General features: G+C 45.7%; 1 protein-coding gene across 2 annotated transcripts in view; it reads left to right on the top strand.

Annotated features, from left to right (window-relative positions):
* The window catches only part of UNC5C (unc-5 netrin receptor C), a 243,244-nt gene extending 236,730 nt beyond the window's left edge, over positions 1 to 6,514 (top strand). For both annotated transcript variants that reach the window (XM_015625754.3, XM_015625753.2), the window contains 4 exons: positions 1,231 to 1,380; positions 1,605 to 1,769; positions 5,349 to 5,527; positions 5,757 to 6,514. In XM_015625754.3, coding sequence (XP_015481240.1) covers positions 1,231 to 1,380; positions 1,605 to 1,769; positions 5,349 to 5,527; positions 5,757 to 5,922 — 660 coding nt within the window. In that variant the 3' untranslated portion in view covers positions 5,923 to 6,514. The remainder of the gene's footprint in view (positions 1 to 1,230; positions 1,381 to 1,604; positions 1,770 to 5,348; positions 5,528 to 5,756) is intronic.
* Positions 6,515 to 12,027: the final 5,513 nt, after the last annotated feature.

The following is a 12,027-nucleotide window of genomic DNA, read 5'->3' as shown; positions in this document are numbered from 1 at the left end:
TCTGGACCTTCCAGGGAGGTAATTGGAACATAATGAAGATCTATAGTAATCAGATAATTACTATCGATTGCTCTTTAGACATCTTGATGAAATAATTAGGTGGCACTGGAAAGAAGCTGGAACTGATTCATTGGCATAACCTTAATCTGAAAGGTTTCCCAATTTTGTTTCTTTTTCTCTAATGGCCAATAAAAGAATGTTTTAGCTTCAGGATCTGCCAGATGCTTTTCTTATATGCTAACTACCTCCTTAATGTGGTCAGGAGCAGCTTAGCTAAAATGGGGGCTCCTTTATTTGGCCTGGGGCAGAATCCCTATTTAGTGTGTCCCATATTCCTTGAGCATCTCCACTGTGAGTGATGTCTTTGGCCACATGGGACCAGTTGGCTGGTTGACTCTTTTAATTAAATGTGACTGAGATTGGCTACATTTCTAATGGGGCTCATGGAAGTGCCTTTATACTTGCTACTTCCATGTGGTCCACAATTACGGTGTTTGTAGGCAGCATTACGCTGTGGTCTTATTAATTACAAGTTTATATTTAGCTTCATAAAATGAAGACTTCAGACTCTTGGCTTGCTAGCTTTCAATCATGATTGAAATATTGATTTCAGTAGCCCTGAACCTGTGTATATGCATGAACAAAATGCCCCATCACTGTGTCTTGCTCTGTTTCCGTGCCATGCTGCTGGACAGTGTTAGGGTAGGTACCTGTTGTCTCCTGTCCTCCTCTGTCACAGGCACTTTGTCCCCCATGGGCCATGAGCTGACCGACCAGTGGTATGCACAGGCCCCATATCAGCAGGACCTACACAAATAAAGAGTTTCCAAAAACAAGATAGTAAAGCTACCATTAGATGTCCAGTTTAATGAGCAACTGAGGTTGATCTATTTCTATGCTCAGTGTCTGCATGCAAAGTCTTCACATTCCATTTAATAGCACAGAATTGAGCTTTTGCTCATAGGACATGTGAGAGAACACTGTGTGTTCTGAGGTGCCTTCATTCCTTCTGGGCTGCTGCTGGGAGGAGGAGGTGAGAAGGTTATAATCAGATCAACTAATGCAGTTCCAGTTCACAGGGACACACAATTCTGTGCCACACCTGTGGATTTTTTAATCTGTATTAAACAAGTTACAGCATCTAGAGCACACAGTCTTGAGGACTCAGAAGACCAGTGTGCTGTCTTGAGGAAACCTGACCACTTTCTTCTTTTTATCCCAATACTGCAGGAGGTCCTCCAGCTTGAGCAGCAGATGGGTGGGCAGCTTTTGGAAGAGCCTAAAGCTTTGCATTTCAAGGGAAGCACCCACAACCTCCGTCTGTCCATTCATGACATTGCCCATTCACTCTGGAAGAGCAAGCTTCTGGCTAAGTACCAGGTGAGCATAACAAAACATTCACCATGGATGCTAGCAGTGAGGCTTAAAGAAATACTGTCACACACAGGGGTGTTTTAGAAACACCAGCAGTCAGGCTGCAGTTCCATGGACATTTTTTTTCCCTGGACCACATTAGCACAGAGCCCGCAGTCTCTGGTCACATAGCAACCATGCCTTGGTGCCACATCCCTCCCTGATTATACTTTTTTGCTTTCCTCCTGCAGGAAATTCCCTTTTACCACATCTGGAGTGGATGTCAGAGGAACCTGCACTGCACCTTCACACTGGAAAGGTTCAGTCTGAATACCCAGGAGCTAGTGTGCAAGCTGTGTGTGCGGCAGGTCGAAGGAGAAGGACAGATTTTCCAGCTCAACTGCTCTGTCTCAGAGGTAAATGACATTTGTGCGCTTTTCTATCCAACTGCAGGAACATGGGAGGGTAAGGGGGTAAAACCTTTCGCATTGCTACCTCTTTAGTGCTTCCTATTTTGCTCCTCACTGCTGGTATGGACATAAAGAATAGATTAAGTCATTCCTTTGTCTCTCCTGTTGCATTTTTCCTTAGTTTCTCTCATCTGGAAGGAAGCATCCCCCCTTAACAGGTGGGAAGAGAGCAGCTTTGGTCTCCCTACTGGTACTGCCTTTCTGTGTCTATGTGGAGGAGCTCTTTGCCTACCACTCCCTAAAACATCTCAGGAAGCTCTTATGGTCCTGTTTCCTTGGTAGTCTATGAAACTCATCATGCCTGACAGTTCCCTGGAGAGAGGAAAGAAAATAGGAAAATGCCACTACTGTGTGTTCTGTGAGCCACTCCCCTCTGATCCCACGTAATAGCTGCTGTGAAATAGGAAATATCAAATGGCCTGGTTGCAGTAAACTTTCCTCCCCATGTTTTGCTACTACTAGAAATCCTGACCTTTTTTTGGCAATTTTTCTTTTGATGGATGATATTTTACAGAAGAAATACTATAATAAATTTGTGGACATCTTTGCCAATGTTGTGTAGCACCTGGAGAATTTTTTTCTCCATGGGGCAGTCAAGTTTGGGGCAGTCAAGTTTGGGGCTGAGATGGAGCAACAAATTCAGGTGTAAAGAGACATTGACTTCAGTGAATGTGCTGGTGAGTTTTATCCCTGGTACTCTCAGCAGCTATGAGGAGCAGACTCTCAGGCAGCAATTACTGCTGGCTGGCTTGGGGAAGGGCTTTGAGCGCAGAGACAAAAGTTACTTGTGCTGTAGGGCTCTGACAGTGAGCATTACCCATAACATCTGCTTGGTTAGTGGGTGTAAAGTTACAGATTCAGCTGGGGACTACACAGCATTAAGGACAGATGGTAAAACAAGCATCATAAACAATTATTGTAATAAGTGCTGCATTGAGGTAATCACTAATTTAACCTCACAGAGAAGAGAGAGAACTGAAAGTAACTTTAATGAAATGCAACTATACACTATAATCATCTTCAGCTGGTTGTGTGTAAAAGGGCCTGGTAATAGATTCAGAGGGAACAGGCTAATATTCCTGTCTTGTGCTGTGATCCTATCCATCAAGGATGAATAGGGGGAGTGAATAATGCCACTGCGATCAAGGCTGCCTCCTGCAAAATTGCCCCTTGTTGTTGACACCTTGTGATATTCCCAAACTCCAACAAGGAATGGGAGGACCTTGGGCTGCTAAGGGCTGGAATATAGGGTCAACTAGGGAAAAATCCTGTAACTCAGAGATTTGATGAAAGAGTAATTACCTGAATGGGGAATAACTGCAACTTACAAACCTATGTATGCTTCTAGAAGCATGATAAAGACATCAGACCAGGCATCAGGAAACCAGAGCTCTGGTTCCTCACATTTTCTTCTGAAGTTAAGCTAGTGGTATCCCGCTAGTGGCTAGGCATTGCAGGACTGTGCTGGCATCTTTCTTTATTGCTGGATCTGTCTCTCTGCCACTGTCACCCTGTGATAAAAATTTAGTAACACAGTTTCCTGCATCCTCCCTTGATGGGCTTTCTTTTTAGTACCCTGCAAAGGATGTAAAATTTCTGCAGATTAAACTGTCTTATACTGGCTTTATACAGTGCCTACCACTGGGACTTCAAAAATTTGGCAGTGAGTGCCAAAACATACACATTTGCAAAGCGGGAGGAAAATTGTGATAAAAGTCTCCCATGATTCATTTTTGAAGCCCTGTTTTTATCTTGTGCTGTTGATATTCACACAAAAGAGCCACAGTGCAATGCTACAGATACCTGGGCCCCTTCTCCAGCAATCCTGAAGCCTCTGGGGCTGCAGGCCACCTTGAGAGCCAGGGCAGCACTTGTGTCCTTTGGCCCAGAATATAAAGAACAGGTTATCTGTCTGCAATGCCACTGCCACCACCTTACTGCCACTTCCGACCTCCCAGTGCAGGTGAGCCTGCAGGCAGCACCAGTGTCTCATTTTCCTGGCTCCTGGGCAGTGCCTGCTGCCAGGTTGTTGGGCACTGGGGTTGGGACAGGCAGTCTGTGATCCAGGGCCTTGGCACCCAAGTACAGATGCCACATTCAACATGTTAATTGAGGACGTTACGGCATAGTGTAAACCTTCACTGATTGCCTAAAATGCCAATTTTTGTCTTTAACAAAAACAAAAACAACAACAAAGCCAAAAAATATCATATTTATACATTGGGAGAGAATTGATTGGTGTAGATAGGACTGTGAGCATCTCTAGAAAAATCCTTGGGGGTTTGTGATTGCGGCTTCAGCCAGGAGCTGCCTGGCTTTAACACTGTTTCAGGTATTACAGCTCCTTCCCAACAGCCAGTTTGCCACAAAGCAACAAGACAGTTCACAGAGGAGAAAACAAATTGACATTTAATGACAAATCTTTAGCATGAGTGTTTTCTGATTGCCTGGGGTTGTGACCTGGCAATGGGAGGAGAAGCAGCTCCCCCATTTCTACTTGAAAAGAATACCAAATTGTGAAATTGACTGAACAACATTAGGGCAGATCCACCCATGTTTGCTGCTTTTTCCATCATGGTCCTCGGAGGACCTTGCTGTTCAAAACCCAACCATACAAACAGACCAGCTATCATTGTCCCACCAGCTACCAAGCCTGTGGACACTAAATCACACTAAATCCTTCCAGGGCAAAGAGAAGACAAAATCCTTGCCCAGAAGAACCACCTGCTGTTATTCCCAGTGGTGCCAGCAGTGGTGTCATAGGGACCCCTCCAGCTGGGAGGACCACATCAAAGAGCATCAACACCACACCAGCAGGGGACAAGCTGGCTTTGGAGATGACTTTTCCCTGGAAACACTTGCTGCCACACTGCCTTGGAGCACAGCACGTGTCTTGGGGAGAGGGGGCAATGCCTGCCCACCCCACCCCCTGCCCTGAGCACATGCTCTCCATCTATTTCCAGAGTCAAAGCTGCATGAAGATGAGGGCTTAGCTTGTGCCTGGGGTGGTATTGACTGTCTGTCTGTGGTCTGCACAGCATCAGAGGCTTCAGAGAGCTTGGGTACTGCCAGAGGGATGTCAGTGTGTGCCTGGTGCTGGCTCAGTGGGACACTGGAGGCTTGGGTAGATGCTGGGAAGGGGGTCTGGGAAAGCCCAGTTCTGCTCTAGTAGTAGAAAATTGTTCTGAAATGTGTCTAGGTGACTGATCCTTTGTTATTTCCAGTAAGTAACTAATTAATCTGACCATTTTGTCCAGCTATAGTAATAGTCACCCTCAAAAAAAAAACAAAAACCACAAACCAGAGGAGGAAAAAAAGACTTTTGTCTCCCCAAAGCTGATTCTAAATATTTCTGTTTTCCTGTGGACTAACATGTTTATGTTAGTGTTTACTTGCAGAGGGCTGCAAGTAAAAACCGAGATGCAGTTCTCAGTGGCAGAGGATGTAGTTCTACAATTATCTCTTCACTCAGTAACAAAACTGATGGGTTGTTCAGGCTTTGCTTTTTTGTCTTTCCAATCTCAGGAACCTACTGGCATTGAATATCCTCCCATGGACTCAGCAGGCACCATCACCACCATCGTGGGGCCCAGCGCTTTCAGCATCCCCCACCCGATAAGGCAGAAGCTGTGCAGCAGCCTGGATGCTCCCCAGACCAGAGGCCACGACTGGCGCATGCTGGCCCACAAGCTGAAACTGGACAGGTGAGCAGGGGTGCCCATATGAGCAGGAAAGCTCCTAGGGAGGGGGGTATGTGCAAAAACAACCTGCTGAAAATCCCACTGGAAGCACATGTACAGACTGGTCAGGCTGACTGCACTGGGGATGAGCACCTTGACAGCACCAACAACAGGGATGGGTTGAAATGATATGAATTCAGGTAGTTTCCATGCAGCTCCAAAACAACCTGAGTTTCCTTTTGGCTCATTCCAGGTACTTAAATTATTTTGCTACAAAATCGAGTCCCACCGGGGTGATCCTGGATCTCTGGGAAGCCCAGAATTTCCCTGATGGCAACCTGAGCATGCTGGCAGCAGTTCTTGAAGAAATGGGAAGACACGAAACGGTTGTTTCTTTGGCAGCAGAAGGAAATTACTAATGCAGCCTTGGCATGACCAGGAAGGACAGACACAGGGAGCAGTAATGCCCTGTTATTGCAAACGAGAATTGAAATGAAAACCCAGACCAATGAGTTACACAAGAGACATTTCAGAGAAGAAAGCAAGCAAACAAACAAAAAAGAAAACCAGCCCTGACCTTCACGTGTGCTCTCCTTGTACATTATCACAGGATCAGAAAGAGATCATGCAAAGTTGTACCTTGAAAATATAAATCAACCTAATGTTCCTCTCGGCTTGGCTGTACACTGCTTGGTACAGGTTTTTACAGTTTCCTAGGAAACGCTTTTTATTGCTATCCAGATATATGGATAAACTTTCTTAACAATCCCAGTTTCTATGGATGTTGTTTACATCAAATTCTGGACAGGGGTAAGGAAACTGTCCATGGCTCTTTATATTTTTTGTTTAAAGCCATTGTAGACAAGGCTATGGACAGTGGGTTGTGGCTATTTCAGCTTATTGGTTTCCGGTGAATTCAGATTTTGGCTACAATTCTGCACATTGGTTGTCTCACAGTGATCCTCCTGTCATTGTTCTGTTTCCTAGACCTACTTGTAAAAAAAAAAAAAACACAAAAACAAACCAAGAAAATCAGGGTGTGCATCTGGAAAGCAGGTACTCTGGCTGATAAGCAGGAACACACAAAATGTTCCCTTTCTTCCCCAGGACAGTCCCACTGAGTCTGTGTGGAGAATAGGTCTAAGACAGTGGGGAATGAAGGATCCGAGTTAATTTTCAATTCACACCCTTTCCACCCCTTTGCTATATGAGAGGTCAGATATGCAATTCAGAGTGGTTGGAGGGGAGGGGAGAAACCCAGAAAAAAATAAAAAAGACAAGTTGCTACGATAGTTATTTACTGATTAGTATCTAGTGCAAGGATTATAATGACTATTATATTAGTATTATTACTTTATTTCTAATATTGCCAGCAGCAGAATGAATAATTTCTGGTTTTATGGAACCTGTTGTCCCCTCCCTGAAAGTCTTTTAAGACTTGTCCCTCTCTCTGCTGTCTGTCCTTCCCTCTGTCATCGTACTGCTCCTCCAAAGTCCTCTGCCAGCCCACAGAGGCTGCTCTCCTCGACTTAGCATTGCTGTGCTCCACACCCAGTGCCAAGGCAGCATGAACTGGTGACACTCTGCTGATCTTCACCCACCAAGTGTCTAAGCCTGGCATATTTTGCACCACCCTGGTGTCTCCAGGTTGCTCCAAGAAGCAGTCCTGTCCTGAGGTGGCTGTGAACCAGAGATGGCAGAGATTTGTATCCAAATACACACAGACCGCTGGTTCCTGGCCACAGGTGCAAGCATGTGGAGGCACTGACATCCACCACCTGATTTGTGCATCCAAGGTGGGCCTCCATAGTTTTTGCTTCGTTTTGTAGTGTTCTAGGAGCCAGCAGCTCCTGTTAGTTCCCCACAGAGCTGTAGGTCTCACTGAAACCCACCACTCCAGTAATGCTTACTGCACCAGGGCTGCTGACAGGCCAGCCCTCCGCTGGCTCACTTCTGTGTGAGATGTACTTTGCAGATCTTCACAGGTATTCCCAGACAGTGCTGCAGCCAGGGAAGCCTGTGTTCCATGGGCCAGTGCAGGGCAGTGGAGTGAAGTTGAAATCCCATGTGCTGCGTTTTGCTGCCTTTGCTGCTCCTGCCACCACCGCTGCCTGGGCAGGGTGGGTTACTCCTTGATGCCTGGCCAGGGAACACTTGTCCCTCTACAGCCCTCACAAAACAGGTGAGGTGGGAACTTTGCAAAAGGAGCAAACCAAACATGGCTGTCACTGCAAATGTATTTTTTTCTGTTCAGTGAAAATTCTGACTCTGGTACGTGACAGCACATAGGATTGATTGCAGTAGTTGTACTGCCTGACTGGGCTGTCATTTATGTCTGGCACGGAAAGGCTTTCTGCCCCAACCCGTCCACTCCAGGTTTCCAGCCAGACCCTGGTTACTGCTGTTGTGCACACATACCTGCCCCTGCCCACACATGCATTACCATTCCATATGCTTCCTGAGACTGGAGTTAGCTTGTTCTCTTTTGTGCTTTTGCTTTCCTCACGGCTTCCCAGGTTGTACCTTTGAAGGTAACTGAAAATGTCATTGGTCAAAATGAAAAGAAAATTTAATCTGACCTCTTTTTCCATTTGACATTTCCATCAGCTTGTCACTTTTTGCTTTTAATTTCTCAGCTCCCTGACCAGTGAGTTAGGTTTTGATTGACCACCAGGCAGCGAGCACAAAAAGTTCCCTTCCTTGTAAGAGGTAACCAGGCAGTTTGCAAACCAGCATTTCAGTCAAAACTGGAGACCAGAGGACATGCATTGTAACTTTCAACATCTGTGTGTATTTTGCTTGTGTAAGCCCCACCTTCTCTTAATGTGGAGATGCCATGGGGACCCTCTCAGTGAACAACCATCTTCTTTTTCACCTTGTGCATCTGGTGCAGCTCACTGCAATGCTAATGGAAATCTTTGCTTTCAACTTCTGGAGTGTTAGACTGGAACTTCTAGTTCTGCCCTTTCTCCACACTTTTTACTTGCCTTAGAGGGCTAAAATGGCTCTTAAAGGTAGGTCTCAGCTTCTTTCCTTCCCATGCCGTCTTTAGGTATAACCAGTTGTGTTTAGTTTGTGCTTCTTCACCTTTCCCATGTGTTCTTCCTTGACTCCTCTTCCAAGGCAGGTGCAGGAGTTGAACCACCCTTTGACCCTTTGGCCTTTTCAGCTCAGTCTGTGTTGGCTGATCCCCAGGCTCGCTGGTGCTCCCCAGCTCTCAGATTTTTCTAAGTGGGCAGCACCTGCAGGATCAGGGCCATAAAGTTTCTCATATTTATCTGTGCTGCTGTGAGTTGATGCTCCTTTGGCCAGCCCCCTGACCTGTGTTTTGTTGCCTTCTGCAAGAGAAACAACTTGCAGGTGAACAACTTTCTCACAGCGTTCTGGGGCATTTTCCTTTCACAGCGCCACAGTAAAGAGGATTTATTGCAAGGAAAAATGCACACTGATTAAGAGGAGCATCCACAGAGGTGGCTGGAGGTCAAGAACGTAACCCTCCATCGCTGAACATGACTTGGGCAGCAGCATGACCCACTGAGGGGTGGAGCTGCTGTTTTTCCAGCCCGACTGCTCAGAAACCAGCCGCAATCCCCTGCTGCAATCCCGGGCTGCCCAGTTTCTCCAGCACCAGCTCCACAGGCCTTTGCAGGCTCCCAGCACAGCCCCTTGGGCTGCCCCAGCCCTGACAGGGGAAGGTTCCTCCACACAGCCACAGCTCATCCCAGCAGCTCTGCACCCGTTCTCTGCCACTGCTGCTCGCAGCAGCTCCCACCTCACCTCGCATTCCCTGCATTAATTTTGCTCAGTTTTTTCCTTTTTTTTTCAGGGGGAGTGGCAGTGGCAGGGCTTGCACTGTGGAGAGGGCTCCTGCTGGAGGTATTCACAAGAGCATCCCCATCCTGCTGGCCCAAGGGGAGCGGGCGGGAAGCAAGGGCAGCCAGATGGGCTCAGGATATTATTTTTGGTGGGAGAAAACCCATCAGCAGTCCCTCAGCCTGGATTGCATGGACACAGTGCCATCTCGTGGGGCTCAGCCCCGGCTCCACCGTGTCGCTGCCGCCACGGCAAGGTCGCGTGGGGAAAAGGCTTCCTCTGACAAAGACATTTGGCAGGCAGAGCTGACTCTTAAAAGTTGTTGTAAGATTTCATGTCAGGTGAGCACACCTGCTTTAAGAGGAAAAAAAAAAACGAAAAAAAAAAACAGGCTGCAGGCATCTTATCCTCCAGTTATTACTATTTTTTTAAACGCTTTTCCTTTTAGTTGTTCACCTTTGGCTCTGTACTGGAGCAGTTTTGCTGCTCTTCACACCATCTCTTCATTACATGTTGGTCGCTAGCGCTATAAATAGTATATATATTATATAAATATATATAAAATATCTACTGACTTCAAGGAAAACCTTTAATTTCTGAGTAAGAAACATTTATTGGAGGCAAGCCTTTTCACCTGATTTTTTTTCTTCAGTTTTTCTTGTGTTGTGTTCTTGTAAAGGTGACTGTCAGTGTATAGGGTAAGTTTGGGGTTTGGTTGGGGTTTTTATTTTTATTTTTTTAATTTATGATCACAACTGATCCACTGTGTCTCGCTAAACAGTGCAAGACTTACGTGCTGTTTCAGTGGATCTTGAGAATTTTGCAGCAGTGAAGGTGTCTCCAGTCAAGATTTACTTTATATGGAGACCAAGACTTTTTTCTGTCTCGCTGGCAGAAATGCAGACACTCATGAGACATGTTGGAGTCTGCAATAGCCACAGAGCAAAACATGTCCGTTCCTTGGGTTTTCTGGTATTTCAGTTGCTTACATATAGAATAAATGTATTTACATGCTGTAAGCCTGTCATTGTAGACAGTGTCCTAATGTCTTGTATTGCTACCTACAATAGTTTCTTTTCAGTTCTTCTTTTTTTCTTCTTTTGGGGGCAGGGGGTGTGGGGAAGTGAGGGGTGGGTGGGGCCTTAGACCCTTGTATGCTCTACCTAGTAGTTACCACAGCTCTGAGGTTAATTTTAAACACAATAGTTTTGTTGAGGTTGGATTGTTTTTTTGTTTTTTTAATCTTCTTTCCAGGGCACTTTCTAAACTATCTTAGGGAGTGTTCAGAAGTCTTTTCAGGTATTACTCTGGCTCTCACCTGGCCATGAAGTAACTCACTGTTTGCAGGCTGGCTTGGTCAGCATCAAGTAGTGCAAAGACATAAGTGGTTTGTGAATGGAAATCAAACCTTTGGCCCTTCTCCCACAAGGACTCCAATGAGTTACTCACTTTGGGGTCACCACTGCAATCCATTCCTCGCTTGTGTGTGAAACCTTGAGTCCATAAAACGAGCTGCACTGCAGATTTTTAAATGCTGAAGCACATATCTCAGACATCCTTTGAAATGGGACAGAAAGGCAAAGTAAGTGTGTGTGTGTACATACAAAGAGGAAAAAACAAAGGACACTACCTGCTGGAGGCTTTTAGTTCTCATGTTAGGTATGGGCATCCTCTTATTTTACCAACTTTTGCATGGGAAGGTAAAGGTCAAAATTCAGTGTTGTATCATCATTGCAAGGTCAAATAAGCACTATGTCAAAAGCCAGCAGAGTAAAAACTGGCAAGTTACTGGAATTGGACTTGAACTAAAACCACAGGAATGAAGCCTCAAGTTTGGTAGGTCAGGCTCCTTGCTTGAAAAGGAACATTTAGCATATTTACTTATTTGTCCTTTAAACTTGATCCCTGCTCCCTGAAATCTGAAAATCCCTTATCTGAAAGTCCTCTGATAAACTGTCTGTACAAAAAAAGCAACGATAACCCAGAGTTCCCATAAATCTCTATCCCAAATAGGTATTTCTGTGGTGGTGGTTACATGTATTTATTAGTGGTTCAGGCTCCTCAATTGCTGACAAAGAGATTAATTGTTATGTATGCTGCACCCTGGGCCTGCCCTCTGCTCCCAAAGCACCCCATGTCATGGCAGGTGAGTAGCTTTGGGATGCCTGTGAGGAAGTGGGATGTAATTGGGAGAGTCCTCCCAGAGCAGTGATGGGACAAGAGCTCCAAGATGAGAAAAGCTTTCACAGGCCCCAGAGCTTCTTTGGCTGCTGCCAGCTGGCTCTGGCTACCACTTGCCAGTAAATGTGGGAGCTAGCACAATACAAAGAAAAGGCAAAATCGGTCTGGAAAGTAAACAAAATTAGGAAGGAGAGGCAAAACACTCTTCTCCCTGCAGATTTTTCAAGGTACCTTGCAAAAACACCCGAGCCGAGAGCCAATAACCCAGGGTGTGTGACACAGCTGAGACAGAGAAGTCGTGGCATTACTGTTTTCACACATCTGTGTGGTAGACTTTTTGCTAACACATGTTCTGTTACTGTTGAAGAGGAAAAAAAAAAAATAAGAAAATAAAAGAGGGTATCTTCAGTACCTTTCCAAAGCAAAGGAGGGCCTGTAGGAAAAGAAACGTGTGTGTGACCCAGGTGTATCACATTGCTCCCTTCTCTTCCCATGTCACAGCTCTGCCGGGGTTCGTGGGATTTGTTTTC

This window comes from Parus major, chromosome 4, assembly GCF_001522545.3.
Source record: "Parus major isolate Abel chromosome 4, Parus_major1.1, whole genome shotgun sequence".
NCBI lineage: Eukaryota > Metazoa > Chordata > Aves > Passeriformes > Paridae > Parus > Parus major.
This window is presented reverse-complemented; position numbering and strand designations above follow the sequence as displayed.